Genomic DNA, 19,742 nt, shown 5'->3' on the forward strand with positions numbered 1-19,742 from the left:
GGGGCCAAGGCAGGTGCTCACCAGCATCCCAGCGCTCAGCAGAGCTGGCAGCAGCAGAGCTTGGGGATCCAGGGCCTGGCAATAAGTATCTGGATTCCCTCCTGTCTCTTCTTGTCAGAAAGATTTGAAGATTCAATTAGAGGGGGAGTTGCTCATAGCAGCAGGGTTGGTGCACTGCTCGTGCCCTGTGCTCCTGCTTAGTGGGGACTCAATGAAAGCCAAAGAACTTGGGCGAAAAAAGCGAGAAATGCAAATTTGAGGGGGTTGAGGGATGGTTTACAGCACAAGTCTTATGAGGAGCAGCTGAGGGAGCTGGGGGTGTTTATGCTGGAGAAAAGGAGGCTCAAGCAGGACTTTATTGCTCTCTACAACTGGCAGGAGGTCGTAGCCATGTGGGGGTTGGTCACTTCTCCTGGGTAACAGCAAGAGGGTAAGAGGAAATGGCCTCAAGTTGTGTCAAGGGAGGTTTAGAGTGGATATTAGGAAAAGTCTCTTCACTGAAAGAAAGGGTGGTCAGGCATCGGAACAGGCTGCCCAGGAAACTGGTGGAATCATCATCTCTGGAGGGATATAAAAGGTGTGTGCATGTGGCACTTACAGATGTTGTTTCATGGTGGGCTTGGTCATGCTGAATTAATGATTGCACTTGCTGATCCTGGAGGGCTTTTCCAGTCTAAAATGCTCTATAACTCTATGGTTGGAGGCTTGGGGTATGCTCTGCCCCCTGGCACTGCATAATGGTGCCCAGTCAGGAGAGGGACCTGAGGCAGCCCCAGGCTGGGATGGGGCAGACCTGGTTCTCAGCATGTGCTCAGTGGGGTGAGCCTGGGTGCCAGGGCAGGGCTTGCTCCTCCAAAACCTCATCCCTCAGAGCTGGGTGTGCAGAGCAGCACTGAGAGCAAGCCAGAAGCTGGGCTGAGGCTCCATGTCAAGGGAGAGAGCAAGGCAGAGCCTCTCTGGGGCACTGGACAGGCACCTGCCTTGATCTTTGCTGGATTCAGCAGAGATTATTTTCTCTCTGGAGGGAGGGAGCCGTGGTAAATGTGAGAGGACATTTAACAGGGACAATATTGAATGTAGTGCTGGGTCCTTGTGTGCTGTCTGGGGGAGGTGGGGTGGTGTCTGTTTTTGTGCCTTGTGATGGTCAGAGCCAAGATGTAACCACTAAAACACCCAATCTGCCCGGACAGAATTGCCTTGAAAGGGAACTTTCCTCTCCTCTTCGTGTTTTCTGCAGGTAATAGAGGTTGTGAAGGGGAATGTAAATTTTTTAAGGATGGTGGGGGCCAAGAGATTTTTATTATAAATTATGTTCTGAACCCCAGAGCTGAAACATGGGCTCGGGTCAGCTCCTTGCTCTCTCAGGAGAATGAGCAACATCGGTGCTGCAGCCTCAGGCTGCTCAGCCCTCGCGTACGAAGCAGTTCCCAAAACTCAGGCCGTGCTCAGGCACAGATTGATTGTGTACCAAGAAGTCAAGGTGCACACATTGATCATGTAGGAAAGTGCTGGTCATCTGCCAACGACAAGCATTCCTCAGCCTAAATTATTAATTCCTTCATGCACACCAAGGGGATTGCTCTGGTCACAGACGTCCCCTTGCACATTTGCGTGGTGGTGCTTTATGCCATAGTATATATTCCCTCCAACTACTTGTCTGGCTCTTCATTTAATAAAGATTGAGAGATACAATAAACCCATCTATTAAAGAGGAAAAAAAATGAAAGATGAAGCTCTGCTTATGGCCTCCAGCAGTTGGTTTCATTAAGTTTCTCCCAAACCCTCCACGGTGGCTCCTGGTGCCAGGACCCAGCCCTGGGGTTTGGGGATGCAGCACCAGACTGGGGAGACCATGGCATTAATGGGATAACTGGGAAGAGCACGAACGTGTCCAGATGATGACAGAGCAAAAGGACCTCTTGAGGGAAATCAGATGTTTGGATGGGATTATGAGGAGTTACGGTGTTGGTTTGTGCTGTTTGGAATGTGGGGCTGGTCTGTTGCTCCTCCCAGATCCTCCACTGCTGTCCATAGGGGGGAAAGCATTCTTTGAGCTGTAGGTACTGAGGGTAGGAGCATCCCAGCAGGGCTGTGTCGGGGCTGGGGCTGGGAGGGGCAGGGAGGGCAGGGAAGCAGGGTTTGTGTGAGGCTGGGTTTGGTGGGTGTCTCTGCTGCAGCTGTGTCAGCTCAAATAGCGTGAACGGTGTTCCTCAGGGAGTCAATTCACTGACAGGGCAGCCAGGAGCCGCTTTGCACAGCAAGGACTCTGATCCCACAGAACTGGCTGTCACTGGTGGGGTGGGAGAGCAGGCACAGAGCAGATTTGCTGCTCTCAAAGTGCTCTTCCATCCACAGCGCTTGAGTCTGTGAATTCCTTGTGGGAGGCCTGCTCTGCCCCCAGACTGTGACATCCAAAACAAAATGTGTGTTTTCTATCCGGTTCCAAGGCATGAGAAGAGCTTTGGACCTTGCTGTGATTAATCATTCAGCCCTGAGCTGGATACTGTATGGGTTCCATCTATAGCTCCCAGAACTGATAGAAATATTGTCCTGCCTTATTAAAATCACCCACAGCTACTGCAGCTGTGTGTCAACAGCAAAACAAATAGTGACTGGTTCCCATCGGGTTGGAGCCTCTCTGCTGAGGCTGTCTGCAATCCTCCTCCTGCCAAAGTGGTTACAGATGTAGGCTTTCCCTATTGCAGCTCAGAGTAGCTCCTGTATGGCTGATTCCAAATCCCATTACCATGCTGGGGCCAGAGCCATTTTTGGTGAGCATCAGCTTGGCTAAATCTCCCCCTTGACATGAAATGTTGCTCACAATGCTTTTCCTAGAAGGACTGCTGAGGAAGAGAGTGCAGGGCTGTGCTCTCCCCAGAAATCTCCTAAACTATGTGGAAGAGCAGAGTAAGAGGGCTGTGCTGGAATGAAAGCAGGGCTACTTCCTCTTCCTCCTCCTCCTCAGGTGTCCCTGTCAGGGGTCTGCTGAGTAATCTGGTGCTCATCACAACTGCTGTTGAGGGCATAACTGATGTTGCAGTACATGAGTCCCCTTCCTCTTGCCCCTCCAAAACCACCACAGCCCTATAATTCCTGCCACTATTTAAGCTGTCCCTGGCTCACCCTCATCCCCTCTCTCCTGTGCTATCTTTGGTCTAATTAGAAGGCCAGGACTGTGCATGTGAGGTGACCTCGTTAGTTCCTTATGCTGTATTGAAATTTCCACTCATTTACATCCCAAATCCCTAAATGTGCAGCTCTGGTCTCCGGGGTCACTTCTTACTGCTTTCCATCCTTCTCACCAAGGCCCTGGGCTGCAGCTCTGTTCCCTGTCCTTGCCCACATCACTCCTCTTCTGTCTGGAAGCTGAGTCCCCCTCAAACAAACCCTGTTGTTTGAGGAAGACAAATTCCTGGTCTAGCCTGGGCAAAAGGGAAGGGCTCCCTGGGGAGATGCAGTGGACTGGAGAAGTGCTGGGAAGGAGATGCTCATTTGCTCACCCCCTGAGACAGGGCTGGGCAAATGAACATCCTGGCTGGGCTGTGCCAGGCTCTGGGGCCTCGTCCCTCCGAGATCCACAGCCAAGATCACTCTTCCCCTAGCAAGAACATCTTTTTAGTTTAGTATTAGCTTGTGCCACACTCCTATTAGGCTGGTGGTGCAGGCTTGATCCTCCTTGAGTGCTTCACTTTAAATATAGGCTTGACAGACCGTATATCCTCTTCCTTTTTTCCTGTCCTAGTTGAAGGGAGAATGCTATTGGAGATGGGAAGGTTTGCATCGTCTCTCCTGTGTGATGTTGATCCCTTTATAGGGCAGGTATCTTCTAAAGCAAAATGCTTTCAATTCTCACGGTAAGCATAATTCTTGAAAATGTATGCAATAAACAAAACGAGCCAAATGTAATTAAAATGAAGACAGCATATAATCTGGTAACCCACTTAGAGGCTCAAAGCTTCAGCTTTAAAAAAATGTTTGCTCCAAATCCATTTAAATAAACAGACCGACACACAAAGGCTCTCTGTACATTATTGGGATACAAAGAGAATCGGATCAAAAGCAGCTGTGACCAGGCTGTACATGTGTAGCGAGGAAATTGCTTGATCTAGGACTGCACCTTGTACATGCAAATGTGTTTGTGGACCTTCCCAGGAGCTGCCTTTGTAGCACAGCCGAGCTGTTGGGCTGTGCTGTGCCAGGGAGCTGGGGCTGGTGCGTGCCCCGCTGTGGGAGGGCTGCCTAGGGGCTCAGGGACTCTTGGCGTGCTCATGGCTGTGGCAGGGAGAAGCCAAAGACAGCCAAGCTCTGCCCCTTCCATGCACACACTGCATCCAGAGGGGGGAATCGCACAGAAACCTGTAGAAAAAACGGGAGTCCCTGTCCTTAGCACCTGTGTCACGGGCTCTGCACTCCCCTGGGGTCACACGTGCCATGTGCTGTCACACCAGAGTGCCTCTGGGCCTGCAGGAGGGTCTCCTGGCCCTGCACAGAGGGGTTTGAATCTCCTCTGCCTGGACACTGTCGCTCACAGCTCTGCAGCAGAGCCTGGCTGGCCTTGAAGTTTTGCCAATAGCAATGTGATTTGTCTCAGGTTGGACAGCACAGGCTGTGAATCCAAGATCAAGTGTGCTCCCAGGCCAGCAGGATTTGGCCAAGAGAAGGCACTTTGGGTCAGACAGGAGCATCTGCCTGTTGTTCTTGCAGGTGTTTTTGGACTAGCTGGAGCTCTTGGGAAGGACATGCTCACATTTATTAAAATATGATGGAGCGGCTACTGGGGAAGAGTGAGAAAGCTGTTTCTAAAGTGGAAAAAAATTCTAAGCATTTAGAAGCACGGTCCTGGCTCAGCCTGGGGATGTCAAAATGCCGGCTGGTGGCAGAAAATCCTTTGCTCGGGTCCCGCTGGAGGAAGGTCTGACTCGGTAGCGGCCGGGAGCGCCCAGCGGCCCGTGCCCCTCGTTCGGGGCCGTGTGTCCCCCGCCTGTCCCCCGCCGTCGGGGCCGGCTCCCGCCGCGGCCGGGACTCGCACCGGCAGAGGGAGCTCCGGCCGCGTCCTGCGAGCGGGGGTAACCGGGGGGACCGGCTGCTCGCACGGCTGGGGGTGACGGGTCTCCTTCCCCGCCTCGGGCCGAGCCTCCCTGGGGCTGCTCGTGTGCCCGGCCAGCCGAGGGCGAGCGGCTCGGGACGGGGCGGCCGCTCTCGAGCAGCCGGAGGCTGGCAAGGGGGGAAGGCCGGGCCGTGACCCGCATGCACCGAGCTCACCAGCACGGTCTCCGCTCTGGGGCGGCGAGAACGGGGCAGGAGCCAACCCCCGGGGACCCGCAGCAGGGCGAGGATCTCTTGCCAGGCTCAGGCAGCACTTGGGAGGGCTCCATTCCGGCTCCTGCAGCCCTCTCGGCACTTCGGCCCTGCCGGCCTTGCTCTCCTGGCGCTCTTCTCTCCCGCAGGAGAGACCGGGCGGGGCGGTCTATTCCCGCCGCATCTCTCCCTCTCGCCTCCCGCCGGCTCCCCTTCTCCCGGTGCTGCAGTGTCCCACCGGGGCTTGCCTCCGCCTAACGCAGCGTGCGGCTTTCCCGCTCCTCCCTGCCCCCAGCGCTCGGCGCTTCGTCTCCCCGCCGTGCCCCCGCACCCCGCGGGGCTGCCCGGCCCCGGGTGCGCCCCGTCCAGCCCCGCCGGGGACCGCGCTGCCGGCCAGCGGTGCCCCCGGACGGACAGGCGCGGCAGCCAATGGGGAGGCGCCGGGGGGCCGAGGGCGAGCCCCCATTGGCGGCGGGGGGAGGAGGGGCCGGGACTTGAAGTTGGAGTGAGGGATCCAGCTGTGCGGAGCGCTCGGCTCGGCGCGGCCGCCGCGGGAGCATCCTCTGCCACCGCCCGTGCCCGGCGCGCCGGGCAGCATCCCATCGCCCCGGGCGGATGTTGGGGAGCGGAGGGGACAGGCAGAGCCGCTAGGGGCGGGCCGCCCCCCGGGTGGGGGCCAGCACCGGCAGCGGGGGCCGCCCCGCCGCCGCCTCCCTGCCCGCGGCTCGGGCCCCCGAAGGCACGGCGAGGAGGAGCTACGGAGCCCGCAGACAGCAGGGCAGGACGAGGGGGGCGGCCCGGCCCCGGCGGGGGGAGAGGCAGCGGCTCGCCCGGCCATGCCACCCCGGCGCTGAAGCCGCCCCGCCGCATCCCCCAGCCCCCCTAGCCCGCCATGGCCGCGCCGCTCTAGGCGTCCCACCGGCTCGCCCCGCGTCGCCCCGGTTCCCCCGGGGCCGCCGGCCGGAGGATGGACGAAGATGGACCGCGAGCGGCCGAGGAGGATCCGGAGCCGGGCAGAGCCAAGACTTTCATCCGCCTTAATGACCTGTCCGGGGCCGGGGGCCAGCCGGGGCCGGGGGACAGGGAGGCGGGCAGCGGCGATTCGGAGGCAGAGGCGCTGCCCTACCCGGCGCTGGCTCCCGTCGTCTTTTTCTACCTGAGCCAGGAGAGCCGGCCGCGGAGCTGGTGCCTCCGGTTGGTGTGTAACCCGTATCCTTTGCAGGTGTTCGGCGGCGAGGTAAGCCCCACGGGGCCCCCACGGCCCCGGAGCGGCCGGCAGGGCGGGGAGCACCTGGCTGAGGCCCGCCGGGTGATGGGGAAGGAGCCGGGCTTTGGGGGGACCCGGCACCCGCCGTCCCCGGGGTAGCGGGCGGCACCCGGCGATGCTCCCCCCCATCCCCGCTGCTCGCCCGGGAAGTTTTCCGGGCTGTTGCAGGGGTGGTCGGTCCGTGCCGTGCCGTGCCGTGCCGTGCCGTGCCGCGGGCTCCCCTCCTGCGGGCTCCCCTCCCTCGGCTCCCGCGGGCTGCAGCGCTCCGTTCCACGGGGACTCGGAGTGCAGCTGCTGGGGACCATCTCCCCCCGGGCACCGACCGTCTCTGGTCCAGCTCCCCGGACACACTGAGCGACCCTAACCCCGGACTCTTCCCTTGTGGATCGGTTTTTCGTTCTTGACCCCGTTTCTTGCCCATTTTAGGCTCCTTGGTCCTTTCCCTGAGGTTTTACGAGACGGGTGCAGTGTGGAGGGAGGCGGAGGTTTTGGGGGTTGGTTTGCTGCCCGGCTCAAGGGTCCCTAAACAATTCAGGGCGCTTGAGGCCCGTCCAAGGGCCCATTCTCGGCCCCATCCCCGGGGGATGCTCCTTGCCGGGACGGGTTGGGGCAGGGTGGGGGTCACGGTCCCGGGCAGGCATTGGCCAAGGGCAGCTGTTTGTCACATCCTGGGGTGAGCCACGGCCCCCCAAAGGCTTCTGATCTTCTTCCAAGCTCCCTGTCTGCTCTGGCACAGGCCGAGACGCTTTAGTCAAGTTTAAAACGGGGGGTTTTCAAAACGGGGGGTAGGGGGGGGGAAGAAATAGAGGAGACAATAGAAAAATTTCTTCTTTCACAGTCTTGGTGTCTTTAAAGCTTCCCTTTGGAGTTGAGTTGCAACCAGCACATGGCTTCCGCATGGCTTCTAGCATTCCGAGTATTTTACCATCGCCAAATTCCAAGCTTCATTTATTATTTGTAGAAACAAAAGGCCAAAATGAAATAAAGTGAGGCGATGTGGCTTCCAGCAGGGGCTGGTGCAGGAGAGGCTGCCTGGGGAGCTCCCGCAGCCGTGCTGGGCTGCCGGCAAGAGGCAGGCGAGCAGTGTGGGCAGCAGCCCCACATCTGGAGGGGGAGAGGCTGTGCAGCAGCACGGAGGACATGTTACATGGTACAGAGCACCAGAATGCCTTGTGCTAGTCCTTCTCCACTCCTGGCATGCAGGAACTGTTAAGGACTGCATCTCAGCTGAGGCTGGTGTGCTTGGTGAGGGTCTGCTGGAGTTGTGAATATTGTTTTACTTGAGCTTCAGCAAAGATTCTCTGATAAACAGGCTGCCTTCTCTCCTAAAATGTCCCCCAAGAGGGAAAAATCCAAGATTTCTCTTCCCAGTCATGAATACCCTCAGCAGCTTCTCCACAGATCTCTTTCAGGCCAGCTAAGCAGTTCAAACTGCCTTTATTTAAACATAGCAAATCTAACAACTTTGTGAAGCCTTCTGTTTTGGAAAGAAACATTAATGACAGGCTGCAAGTCAGTGTGCTCTTGTTGCCTACTAAGACTAATAGTATTTATGATTACTGGTTTAAATATGTTTCCAAGTATTTATGGGTTTTTAAAATTAAAAAAAAAAAAATTTAACCTTTGACATGCTATTTTGAATCTGACGTTAACACCTGTATGTTTTAGTGTTTTCAGCAAAGTCCCCCACCCCAGTAATGGCTTGAAATGTGTTTTCTCCTCTGTGGCTGCAAAACCAATCTGATTAACTTTTGTCCTTGGAAAATCAGTGGTATTGTGGGCACCTGCAGACAGCACTGTGAGTCAGGGAGGAGCATTACGTGCAGTCCCACTAGCTGGGATTTCTGTCACCAATTTTTCACTTGTTACTGACAGAGAAAGGATCTTGCTGGGAGTCCTGGGGCCACAGGGGTGATGCTGTGGGTCTTTGAGTCATGTAAGCATGCAGCTGTTTTTTTTTCAGGGTCACTGACCCAGAATTGGGGGAGTTTATTTTAAAACAACAAAACAAGCAAACAAACAACAACAAAAACCAGTTCAGCCTTCAGATGAGAGGAACATAGCTACTTTGGTACCTGCACTGTGTCCCATCACTTGCTGGGTTATTTAGAACAGCATTGTGTTGCTCATCCCTTTGCCTTTCTGCCACTCCAGTGCTGGAGCTGAGCCTGCTCGTGTTTATATTTATTACTTTTTTTTTTTTTTCTTTAGTGTGGTGGCCCTTCTCAGGCTGTAACCTTCTAGGAATTGTGCCTCAGTGTTAAAACCATGTAATCATGTTGCTGGAAAGTCCTTGTTGCCACCAGCTGCCCTGCAGAGGAGTGACAGTGCTTTGGCTGAGTGGGTGGTGAATCCTGCCCCAGCTCTGGAGAGTTTGGAGCTTTCACTGCCTTCTGCCACTCCCTCAGGTGGATTTTACCTTTCTGCATTGGCTCCTGCAGAAACTGGATGGGAGGGCTCTGGTTTGGGCTGTGCTTGTGGAGATGCAGAGCTTGTGGCGTTTCCAGGCAGATTTGCAGTGTTCTAATCTGAGTGATAAAATTTACTGTTGATCAGGAGGGGCATCAGGAGGAGATGCAGGACCCACTCTTTCCCAGAACGACAGTCTGTGCCCCTGAAGTGCAGCTGGAACTCCTGGGATTCTGCTCTACATCCCTGTCCAGGCAGTTGGTGTGACTGTGGTACCTGAGGCCGGGTTAGGGGAGGGTGATGGTTGAGGTGCTGAGTATCCAGCAGGGATGCAAAGTCCTGTTGATGTGGTTTTGGGGGTTTTCTGCCATGTTTCTGTCTAGAGCATTCTCTGCCTGGACCAGGAAGGTTTTTCTCTTGCTGTCTGGAGCAGAGATGGGGGCCACTGTGTTGCTCTCCTGCTTCTCCTCTCCCTTAGGTCTAGAAAGAGGCCATGAAGTTTGTCCTGATGCAGGAATTTTCCAGAGCCTGAAACCTTGGGATTTTTAACTCTAAACATGTACCAGATGGCCAACATGTCTTCTCCCTCCACTCCATTGTGGTCTTTGAGTGAAAACCTCTCTGGGAGCCATGAGGAGCTGAGGGGACGAGCCTGGGTGACAGCCTTCATATTCCTGGTGGCTCTGGGGTGGAAGGTTCTTCCCTGGTTGAGAACTGCCTGGGTCAAGAGGGAAGAAGAGCAGGGACAAGTTCAGTGGTCACAGGCTCAGGGGTGGGAAGGGCTGTGGCACATACAGGGTGTCCTGGTGTGTGTGCTGGAAAGGCTGTGAGAGGAGAAGCAGGATTTTCTGAGGGGGAGGAAAAAGGAGGCAAGCTGGTTACTTGACTTTCACTTGTGAAATGAAAGCACCATGAATGATGGGAAGATGAAAGGCCGTATCGGGGTCTGTGCCAGGCTGCTCCTCTGATCAGAGACAAGAAACGAGGCTATTTCTTGAGAGTTGTGGAGTGATTGAAGAGTGGGGATGGAGAAAGTGGGGAGGATGCTACCACTTGGCATTAAGAGCTCTGAATAGAGAAATAACAGTGTAACTGAAAGGGCCTGTGATATCTATTGTACTACTGGAAACTGCCTCATCCCCCACGGCCACCTGCCTGCAGAGCGCTGCTGCCTGGAAAGCAGCACAGGGCAATGGGGCCCTGCAAAACCCTGCTGGAAGGTGCCATTCCTGGGGAGATACACCCACCCTGGCTGGAATCCTGCTGTTTTCCTCCTGCTTTGGAGGGTGAAGGGCAGCTCTGCAAATTCCCTCTCTGGGAAGGGGAGGTTTGGGTGGCGCCAGGAGGAGCGCTGCCATCCTGCCTGGCTGCTCTGGGGTACAATCCCTGGGATGGGGGTTTGGGAATGGCCTGGCTGCTCTGGGGTACAGTCCCTAGGATGGGGGTTTGGGAATGGCCTGGCTGCTCTGGGGTACAATCCCTGGGATGGGGGTTTGGGAATGGCCTGGCTGCTCTGGGGTACAATCCCTGGGATGGGGGTTTGGGAATGGCCTGGCTGCTATGCAGCACAATCCCTGGGATGGGGTTTGGGAATGGCCTGGCTGCTCTGGGGTACAACCCCTGGGATGGGGGTTTGGGAATGGCCTGGCTGCTATACAGCACAATCCCTGGGATGGGCGTTTGGGAATGGCTTTGACAAAGAAACACATCTTGATCTGGTCACAGAAACCAGCCCTGCATTCTGTCGGCAATAAAGCAGAGAGGACTCTTCCAGCAGCTGCCTCACATGGCTCTGCTCACTCCCCAACAGGAAGAGGTGGGTGACCAAAGCTGGGTCCTGGGGAGGACTGATTGCCCCCAACTCCTGTTGGAAGTTGCAGATGCCCAGACACCTCTAGGAATGGGTCTGGAATCCCCATGGCTGCATGCCAAAGTGTAGCTGAGATCTGCACCAGGCTGGCTCACAGGGTGGCTGGAGCTGCTGTGCTAGAGCTTGGTTCTTCATGGAAAGCAGTGCTGGCCCCACTGAGAGCACAGTCAGCCCCTGCTGAGTTCACCCTGTGCCCTGGTCTGTGTTGGAACCACTCTGTGCTGCTCTGGCTGGATCCAGCCCTTCAGGGAGGGAATGCTCGTGTGTCCGACTGCACAGAGCCAGGACCCTCCTGCCTGGTGGGGGTGAGGCCTGAGGCTGCTCAGCTGTGTCGTGGTTTGGGCTCCCCAAGCCCAGCAGTGCCCCCCAGCACCCCTTCTCATGGGAATGCCTGTGGTGAGGGCAGGGGCAAGTGGAACCCCTGTCACCTTGTGGAAGATTGGGGTGTCCTCACTCCCTCCTCAGCCATGTCAGCTCATGGGGAGAGCCAGACACTGCTTGTGCTGCTCTTTGAAGAATTCAGTGTAATGCAGGGTTAAATTCATTTTTTTGTTATCAAAAGAGAGTGTTTTTTGGAGCAAGTGCATGTGGTGTCCTTATATACACTTCTATACATTTGTTCCAGCCTCACTTCTGAGTTTAACAAAGCAAAACGCTTTGATTTGAGAGGTCAGACCTGAAATGGATCTTGTTTTAATTTAAAAACCCCACAAAGGAACCAGAATCCACTTGCTTCACCTGTGTCTGATCCATCCCAGGGCACCTGAGCTTGTTTCTGTCCCCTGACCCAGTTCACCCGCTGATGCCTCCCCCCCTCCCTAGACAGATGGAATTTCTCCTGCTGTTGCTGAGCCTCTGCTCTCTCTGTGCCCCTTCCTCGATTCCTGGGGAGAAGAGAAGCCTGGCTTGTGTGGCTGGTGCCCAACCAAGGGGTCCCCAGAGCCCCTTGGCCCTCCTGGCTGGGATGGAGCCTCCTGGATGGAGCATCCCGGGCAGGTGCTGGCGCCTCCCTGGGCTCGCTCAGCTCCTGCGTGATGATCTCAGCCCATCACCTTTGAGCAAGGGCAGCACAGAGGTGCTGTGGTTATTTCCCTCCTCCCAGGAGACAAATAACAGCAAATCCTCTTCCCTGCTGTTCACAAACCTTTTGGGAGCTCAGCGGGAGCAGGAGGCGGTGTTCGCTTCCCAGAGCTGGGTGCAGTGGCCAGCGTGCCTGTAATCCCTGCCTCCCTGGAAGAGCCAGGAGCAGCTTGATGCTAATCTGGGTGACACCTCATCTCACCAGCGACCTCTGGGCCCGTCCGTGGCCCAGCTGTGCCGGCAGCCCGGCGCTGCCTTTGCTCCCTGCGTGTGGATGTGTTTTTTAAGGAGATTCTTCTGCGAATTCCCCCTTCCAGGCTGTTGTGTCACATCTGGAAGTTTGTGTAGGAGTTTATCCAAGTGCTGGAGTACAGCGCAGCTTTTTCTCATTTAAAAATCATAGGCTGGCATTTTGAAGCGGGCTGGGGTGGGGTTGGGGGGGAGGGAAGGGGAGAGGGAAGCTGTCTGCCAAAAAGGAGACTGGAGCAGAGGAATCATAATGACTTCCAGAAGTTTTCTTTCTTTCTTTCTTTCTTTCTTGCTTGCTTTCCCTCCCTGTCTCCCGGCGCACAGACAAAGGCTCGGCCCCATGCAGGCCGTGGTTATGTCATCCCAGGGAGGGGAGCCCCCGTCCTGCCCGGGGACCCCGCAATGCTGGGGCAGCTTGGGCTCCTTGCAGGAAATCCGGAACGCTGCTCTCCTGCGGGCTGGGGAGCGTCTCTGGAGACTCGCTTGGGATCAGTGCACAGAACATCCCGAGCCAGAAGGGACACACGGGGATCATCGGGGGCAGTTCTGCAGTGAATGTGGGGCTGCTTTCGTGTGGGGCCAGGAGCCGGGGCAGAGATCCCAGCTCTCGCCAGCCCCCGTGCCCAGGACAGGAGGGGCAGACATGGGGCTGGACCACCCCAGCCACCGCTCATCCTTGGGGCTGACGTGTCTGCCGTGGCTCTGCTCTCGCTTTGATCGGCTTCTGTGTCCTCTGCCCTGCTCAGTAATGCAGGTTGTTGGAGCCAGTCTAGAAATGCCCAGGATTTTATGATGCACAGAAAATTTTCTGCTTTCTTCTCCCCCTGCACCCCCTGCAGAAGCTTTGGCATTGTGCTGAAAAATTCTGCTTTTACATTTTTTATTTTAAACTCGCTTTCATTTTTTCCCCCCATTCTGAAAAAAAAACCAAGTTTCAGATTACCCCAAGTTCCCTGCCCAGCTTTTACTCAACTCCTTTTTTTTTTTCTACTGTTTTGCTGGAAGGGAGCAAAACCTTAGACCAAAATGAACCTCCCTGATGGCTTTTTCACTTGGATCATGAAATCATTTTCCCTTGGCAGAGGACCCATGGGGAGCCTTTGCCCCCGGCAGCTTTGCTGGCTGGGAGTGGAGTCTGAGGGAACGGGGCCGTCCACGGGGAGCTGTGGAAGGAGCATCCAGAGTCAGGTTAGAAGGGCTTTGAAGCTTCGCTGTGGTTTGGAGAGGGTTGAATTTCCTAGTTAACTAGGAGGCCTAAGTGTTTCTGGGTTTGTTACGAGGCCAGATCATGGCTTTCCCTTCCTCTGTGCCTTGGCTCTCCGCTGAGCAACCTAGATGTGAAGTGTTCTCTTTGGATGGTGATGCATGCAGAGGTTTCCCCCAACCTGGGTTCATTTGGCTTTGGCTTTCTTCAGCCTTGGCCTCTCACCCAGGAATCTGGCCTGGTGCTAAGAAATAAAACAAAAAACCAAACCGAAACAACAACAAAAAAGCCCCTAAAACCCATCCAACCAAACAAAAAAACACAAAACAACACAAAAGAAAAAAAAAAAAAAAAAGAAAAAAAGAGGAAATTCACATGGTTTTATATAACAGAGTGAGTAACGACTGGTCGTGCTTTGGGATGCTCTCACATCTGCTTCCTACCAAAGCCCCAGCAAAGAAGCTTCGAGCAGATGGAAAAACACATTTTTCAGCCTGAATATTTGCTGAGAGAAGCTTTGAGGCTTGCTCTCTGCGCTGGCTGTGGTGGTGCTGGTTAGAGCCTTACGGGAAAGGGGCTCTTGGGGTGCCAGGAGCAGCATCCCCAGCCGGGCTGGGCCTGGCACACGTGCATGGCACTGGGATGTGCCCCTGACTCAGCCCCAAACCGTGACTTGGTTTAGTCACAAGTGGATAGAAATTGTCCATTGGTTTGGCTTCTGTGCCTGAAATGTTGTTTTGGTTGGGATTTTTAGCAGGTTTCCTAGGTGCAAGGCACTGGCAGCTGTTTGGTGTTGGGGTTTTCTTGTCACCTGTGTCATCCCAGTTTTCTCTCCCTCTCTGCCGGGATGCAAAATCCAAGGGCGAGAGCAGAAGAGGGCTGAAAATGGGAACAAAATGCTAAACAGGGGATGACTGAGAGCTTGGAGCTTGGCACAGACTAGCTTATAAAGAAAAGGGGATTTATTTACTGTAATCCAGGTGCTAGCCCCACACTTACTGGGTTTCTGGTGCGAAGCATCCTTACATTTATCTCTAATTTGGTTCTCCTCCAAGAGGTTTCCCATTCCCCCAGTGCATCCACTGAATCAGCTTCGAGATGCTCCCTAACCCTGGGGGCTGAAGGCAAACCCACGGGCAGCAGCAGTGGAACTGGGAATCTCACAGGGATTCACTCCCCTTGGCTGTCCGACCACCCCCAGGGGGGTTTTTGCCTGCAGGATTTCCTGTGATTCCTACCTCAATCAGGTCAGGTTTCCAAGTCCCTCCTCTTGCATTATCGATGGCCTCTGTGCTCCCTGGGAGATGCTGGTGGCCAGAGCAGCCCAGCCCTCCCCTGCCCAGATGGCGAGGAGGGCTTGCTGATGATTTGTTAATTCAAATAGAAAGTGCTTTTAACCCCTGGCGAGGCTGGAGCTGCCTGCTGGAGGGCAGGGCTCGCCCCCGTGCCTGCGACTCCTGCTGCCAAAACATTTATTTGGTGTTAAGCTGCCAGCCACGCTATGTAAGTAAGGATGTTAATCACGAGTAAGGTTCATTTTTAACTCTGAGTTGAGACTAGTCTTGGGAAGAGCTGTACTCTGGGAAGGGGAGAAGGTGGTGGGAGCTGTGCTGTGTGTGGGCGTGCAGCTCCGAGGGCCAGGTTGTATGGATCCTCTGGAAGGGAGCAAATGTCTTTGCTCCTTCTTGGCTACAGGGGCTGTAGGGATAAATTGTTCCTTCTGCTGTGGGTGAATGAGGCTTCTAAGTGTGTTTGATGGGCTGCTCTTTAATCAGACTCCTCCACATCAGTGCTAGCTGCTAATAACATGAATCCCAGATCTGGGCTGGTGGTCCCTGTGCCTGTGTTGGATGCAAAATGTCTTTAATTTGGGAACCATCATGTCTAGATAGCCTGGCTGTAACAATTCTACCTTAATGGGAGAAAAAAAAACTCCAATAAGAATGATAAATAAAGGAGCCCTCTGATGCGCCATTGAATTAATGTTTATCTGGGCAGATAGGGAGGAAAGGAATTAAATTAATATCTGACTTGTAACTGCTACTGTATGTGATTATTGACTTATCTTGCTTTGGAGGGCCATAAATATGTCTCAGGATATACCCCTGAGACCATAATCTGCTCAGGATCACTGTGCAGGTCTGTCTCTGATGTTCCTTCAGAGATTCATCCTGACTTCTAGGGTCAAAAATCCAAATTCCTCTGACAAAGGACCTAGCCACATGCAGAGGGGAATGTCTTTGCACTACATGGCAAGCATGCAGCATAATTCCTGAAGGTTTCTGCCTTGTATAAATTGCTTTATTGTTTGTAATCCATGGCTGGCTCAGCGTTGGAGGCTGTGGGGCCTGATTCAACTCAGAGTCTGAGACATGCAGGTGAAGTTTCTTGGCTCTGGAATTGGGGTGGATCACAGCTGCAGTCTCATATTCTTATCCACTGCCTTTCTTCCTGTCCTTGGGATTTTGTGCCCCTTAGGCAGCTGTTTGGGGAGATAAGATGGGCCTCTCAGCCTGCCCCTCAGCAGCCCAGGGCTCTGTGCATCCATGGGCCTGGGGAGAGGGGTGAGCTCTTCCATTCCAGCCGTCGGTGCTGAGTGGATGCTTCTGTTGATGACCCTGTGGATGTGAGCTGACCCCAGGCACCCAAAACCCTGCTGGCCATGGGGGTGGCACAGGGCATTTCACATTTCAGTGTCCTCAATGTCCTGGGGCTTTGTACCCACACATGTGTGGTGCACACGGGGCCAGCAGCTTGGGAAACAGATGGTGGCAGCAAGGGCCAAGTTGACCTCTCATGTTCCCCTGGAGAAGCTGAGCTGGAGCATCCCTGTGTGACAAGGTGCTTCCTCCAGCTGAGGTGTGTGTTTCCCCTCTCGGGCTGTGTTTCGTGTAGGGGATAACTCGGTGCCTGTGTGACTCCTCTTGCAGCAGTGTGTGTTCACCCCATTCTCTGGCACAGCCAGTGGTAGTGCAGGAGTGCCAGGCTGTGAATGGTGCTCTGAGCCCCCAAATCTCCTCTTCTTCCCACCCATTGCCTCAGGCCCTGCTGCCTGGATGGTGAGGGTGGGGCATTGCTGTGGTGAGGGTGTTTTTCAGGATGCTTCTGTTTTTTCCTTCCATCCTGTCCCTTATGATGGTACACATCCTGCCCCACAGCAACCCCCTCCATACACCAACATGCTGTTCTCATGGGGGCAAATCACAGCCCCTTCTCCAGAGGCTGCTCATGGCAGCAGAACAGGGGAATCCTGGCTTTTTCCAGGAAAAGAAGCAGAGGAGCCCAAGGCCAGCACGGGGTATCCACAGTGAGGGTGGAGACACTTCTGCCTTCATCTCAGTAAATGGGCTCTGGCTCCTGCAGCAGCAGATGTTCACATCCCAGTTGGGTTCTGGGCTTGGCTTTGTGCTGGGCTTTGTTTTCTCTTGTCTTGTGGCCCCATGAAGCTGGGCTGTCTCAGCTCTGGGAGCTCAGAGGGTTGAGCAAGTGGGGGTCAATCTACAGATCTTGTGGTGAACCAGGGGGTGAAAGGAAAGTGCTTTGCAGTGCCTCCCCCCTGCCACCTCTTCTCCAATCTCCCCCTTTGGTCTGCCAAACACCTGGATTTTTTTCACCTCTGGTTTGGGATTTTCTTTACTATTGCCTGGAATTTGCATGGGGGGCAGGCTGGAGGTTGGGGGGGGGGTGGTGTGTGCACTGAATCTATTCAAGGAGTTGTGATCTCTGCATTTCATTTTGCAGTTCAGCTGGAAAGATCTCGTTTCCAAATACACCCACACACAGGCACAGCAAGAGAGGAGAGCGCAGGGGAGGGAGGGAGGGAGGGAGCTGCTCAAGGGGGATGGGGCAGCATGGGCAGGGCTGGGGACCATGGCATGGCTACTGGGAGCCTTGGCAAATCTGACTGGGAATGGTCCTGCCCTTATCTGAGGACAGGAAATGCCTCTGCCCTGTGTCTCAGGGCCATGCAGAAGCCTGGTGGCCCTGTGAGTGCCTGGCTGCTTTAGTCCAGAGCAAAAAGGGACTGAGAGGAGCAAAGGTCCCTGAGCAGAGCCCTTGCTCTGAGCCTGGCAGTGGCCCTGAGAGCATCTGGGGGGACTCCAGGGCAGTTTTAGAATTGCCCACAGTGTGTGTGTGGGTACATACACATCCCCACCATGGGCTGTGCAGAGCCCAGGACATGGCTGCACCGTGGTGAGACCTCCTTTTCTAATGGAAGAAGAGCAAAGGCACACAAAGAAGTCACAAAGCTCCTTTCCTAATGACCTTCAAGCCAAAATGATCTTGTTTCCAAAGATGAGCCAGTGCTGGAGTGATTCTTTTAGTCTGTAACTCCCCATCCACACTGTCTCCCTCCAGGGCCTTCCTTGCCAGCCAGGTCCTGACTGCAGCTCTTGGGTTCTGGAGGAGCTGGTGGGAGACACATCCTGCATCTCCCAGTGCTGTTAGGGATGGGCTTAGTGGAAAGCAAATGAGCCTTCATCCTGGTGGGCATCTAAATGTGCAGCAGAGGGTAAAAGTGAGGAGCTGAACAGATGGGAACTTGGTGTTGGTAGGTTTTGGAGAGACACCTCAGCCTGCCTAAGCTGGGAGCTGACAGTCACCTTGCCTCGATGTTAGCGTGCCGGGGCAATGTGGGGACAGTTACCTGAGCCCCCAAGTCTGGCTCCTTCCCTGGCTTCAGGGCTTTGGAGCAGCCTGGGGTGCTGGGATGTTGCCACAGGTACCTGCACTCCCACCCAGCTTCCCCTCGGGCCCCTTGGGTGGGTGCTGGTGGCACGTCTCAGGCTCAGCCCCCGCACACCGAGTCCTTCCATCACCCCTCCGGGTCAGTGCGTGATTTTTTCCGTCGCTCTGAAGCGGCTGAGCTCATACAACAATATTCCCTGGGCCAACACCGCTCCTTTTTGAAGTTCCTTGTTTTGGTGTTCCTCAAGCTCTGTTTCCTCAGGCATGAAACACAACACCCCTTGGCACTGGAGGCTTTCCCCAGTGTTGTGGCTTTGGTTATCCCCTGCATCCTGCTGCCAGGTGAAACCACTGCCCTGTCCCTGAGCTGCTGCTGGTGGATGCCATCACCTCCCTAACTCATCCCAAGGCTTGAAAGGTGGCAAAACGGGATCCTTTGGCCGCCTTGGCGTGCCGCAGGATGCCGCCAGTGGAAAGGCAGCCACTGGAGCGTGCCTGGGGCCATGTCTGTCTTAGCCAGTGGCCGCAACTGGAGCCAAGCAGTGAAAATGCCAGAGCAGTGAGTTTATCCCACGATGTTTGATTTGTGGTCACGGTGGAAGCCGGGTCAGGAGTGACAGTGGAGGATGCAGCAGAAAAGAGCAATTTCAAGACAGTCGCGAAAACATTTCGTGCTGCTAAAAGTCGGGATTTTCTCCTTTGTTTTTCCTCCCCCGCTGCTGGCCGTGCTGGCGGTGAGGTGAAGTTTATGGGAGAAATAGCGCGGTTCTGGGAAATATTTTGCCTCGCTTGTATTGTTGAATTTTTCTTTTTCTGGCAGCAGATGAAGGGAATGGGAACACAAACAGCTTGGCCGGTGGGGTATTGGTCCAGAATCAGCCTGGGCAGCAAGAAGCTGCTTTGCTGGGGACAGAAAATACTCGAAAGCGGACGGGGTTTTCATTGTTTTCATTCCTCTCCCTTTCTGTCCCTGTGCTCAGCTGGCTCTTAGGATGCTGCTAAAGGAGGGGTGAACACATCTTGCTGTTAAGGCAAGGATGTGCATTGATGCTCTTGGCCTCCCGTGTGTTTTCACTGATTAAAATCTTAAATTCTTCCATTTTTTACAAGATTTTGGGTTTCTGTGCCAAGCTGGAGAGTCTCTATGGCAACTGCTACAGGCAACTTTTTTTCTGTAACCCTTTTTGGGTTTTTTTGGAAGACAGGAGGAAGAGGATGAGTGTCTGGTGCCGAAGCACCAATAACTACTTGAATACCCCAAATATTTGGGGTGGTGAGTGCTGGGAGAGCAATGGAATTGAAATACAGAATTGCTTCATGGCCAAGAGGCCAAGCACCAGGGCTGGACCCCTCACCCCTCTGCTAATTAGAGTGGGTTTGACTGGAGAGTGCAGGGTCCCATCCACCCCCACCTCCATCCCACCCCAAGGGCAAGGCTTTCCCACTTGGGTCTCTCGTTTCTGGAGGCATTTAGAGCCATTCTTGGAGTGTGATTGCAGCAACATTTCAAGACACAATTAAAACCTGAGCCTTTTAGGAAAAGTTGCAGCATGTAATAGAAAGGAAACCAGCTGGGCTAGATTGAAGTATAATAGGTTTTGGGAGTAATTTTTAGAATCCTATACTGCAGGTCTTTCTAGAAAGATACTATACAATTTAATAACATGTTATATTCC

General features: G+C 54.5%; 1 protein-coding gene across 13 annotated transcripts in view; it reads left to right on the forward strand.

Moving 5' to 3' along the window:
- Positions 1–6,148: 6,148 nt before the first annotated feature.
- CACNA1G (calcium voltage-gated channel subunit alpha1 G) overlaps positions 6,149–19,742 on the forward strand; it is a 148,418-nt gene continuing 134,824 nt past the window's right edge. For all 13 annotated transcript variants that reach the window (XM_058038608.1, XM_058038616.1, XM_058038617.1 and 10 more), the window contains exon 1: positions 6,149–6,507. In XM_058038608.1, coding sequence (XP_057894591.1) covers positions 6,266–6,507 — 242 coding nt within the window. In that variant the 5' untranslated portion in view covers positions 6,149–6,265. The remainder of the gene's footprint in view (positions 6,508–19,742) is intronic.

The sequence above is a fragment of the Melospiza georgiana genome, chromosome 21 (assembly GCF_028018845.1).
Source record: "Melospiza georgiana isolate bMelGeo1 chromosome 21, bMelGeo1.pri, whole genome shotgun sequence".
Taxonomy (NCBI): Eukaryota; Metazoa; Chordata; class Aves; order Passeriformes; family Passerellidae; genus Melospiza; species Melospiza georgiana.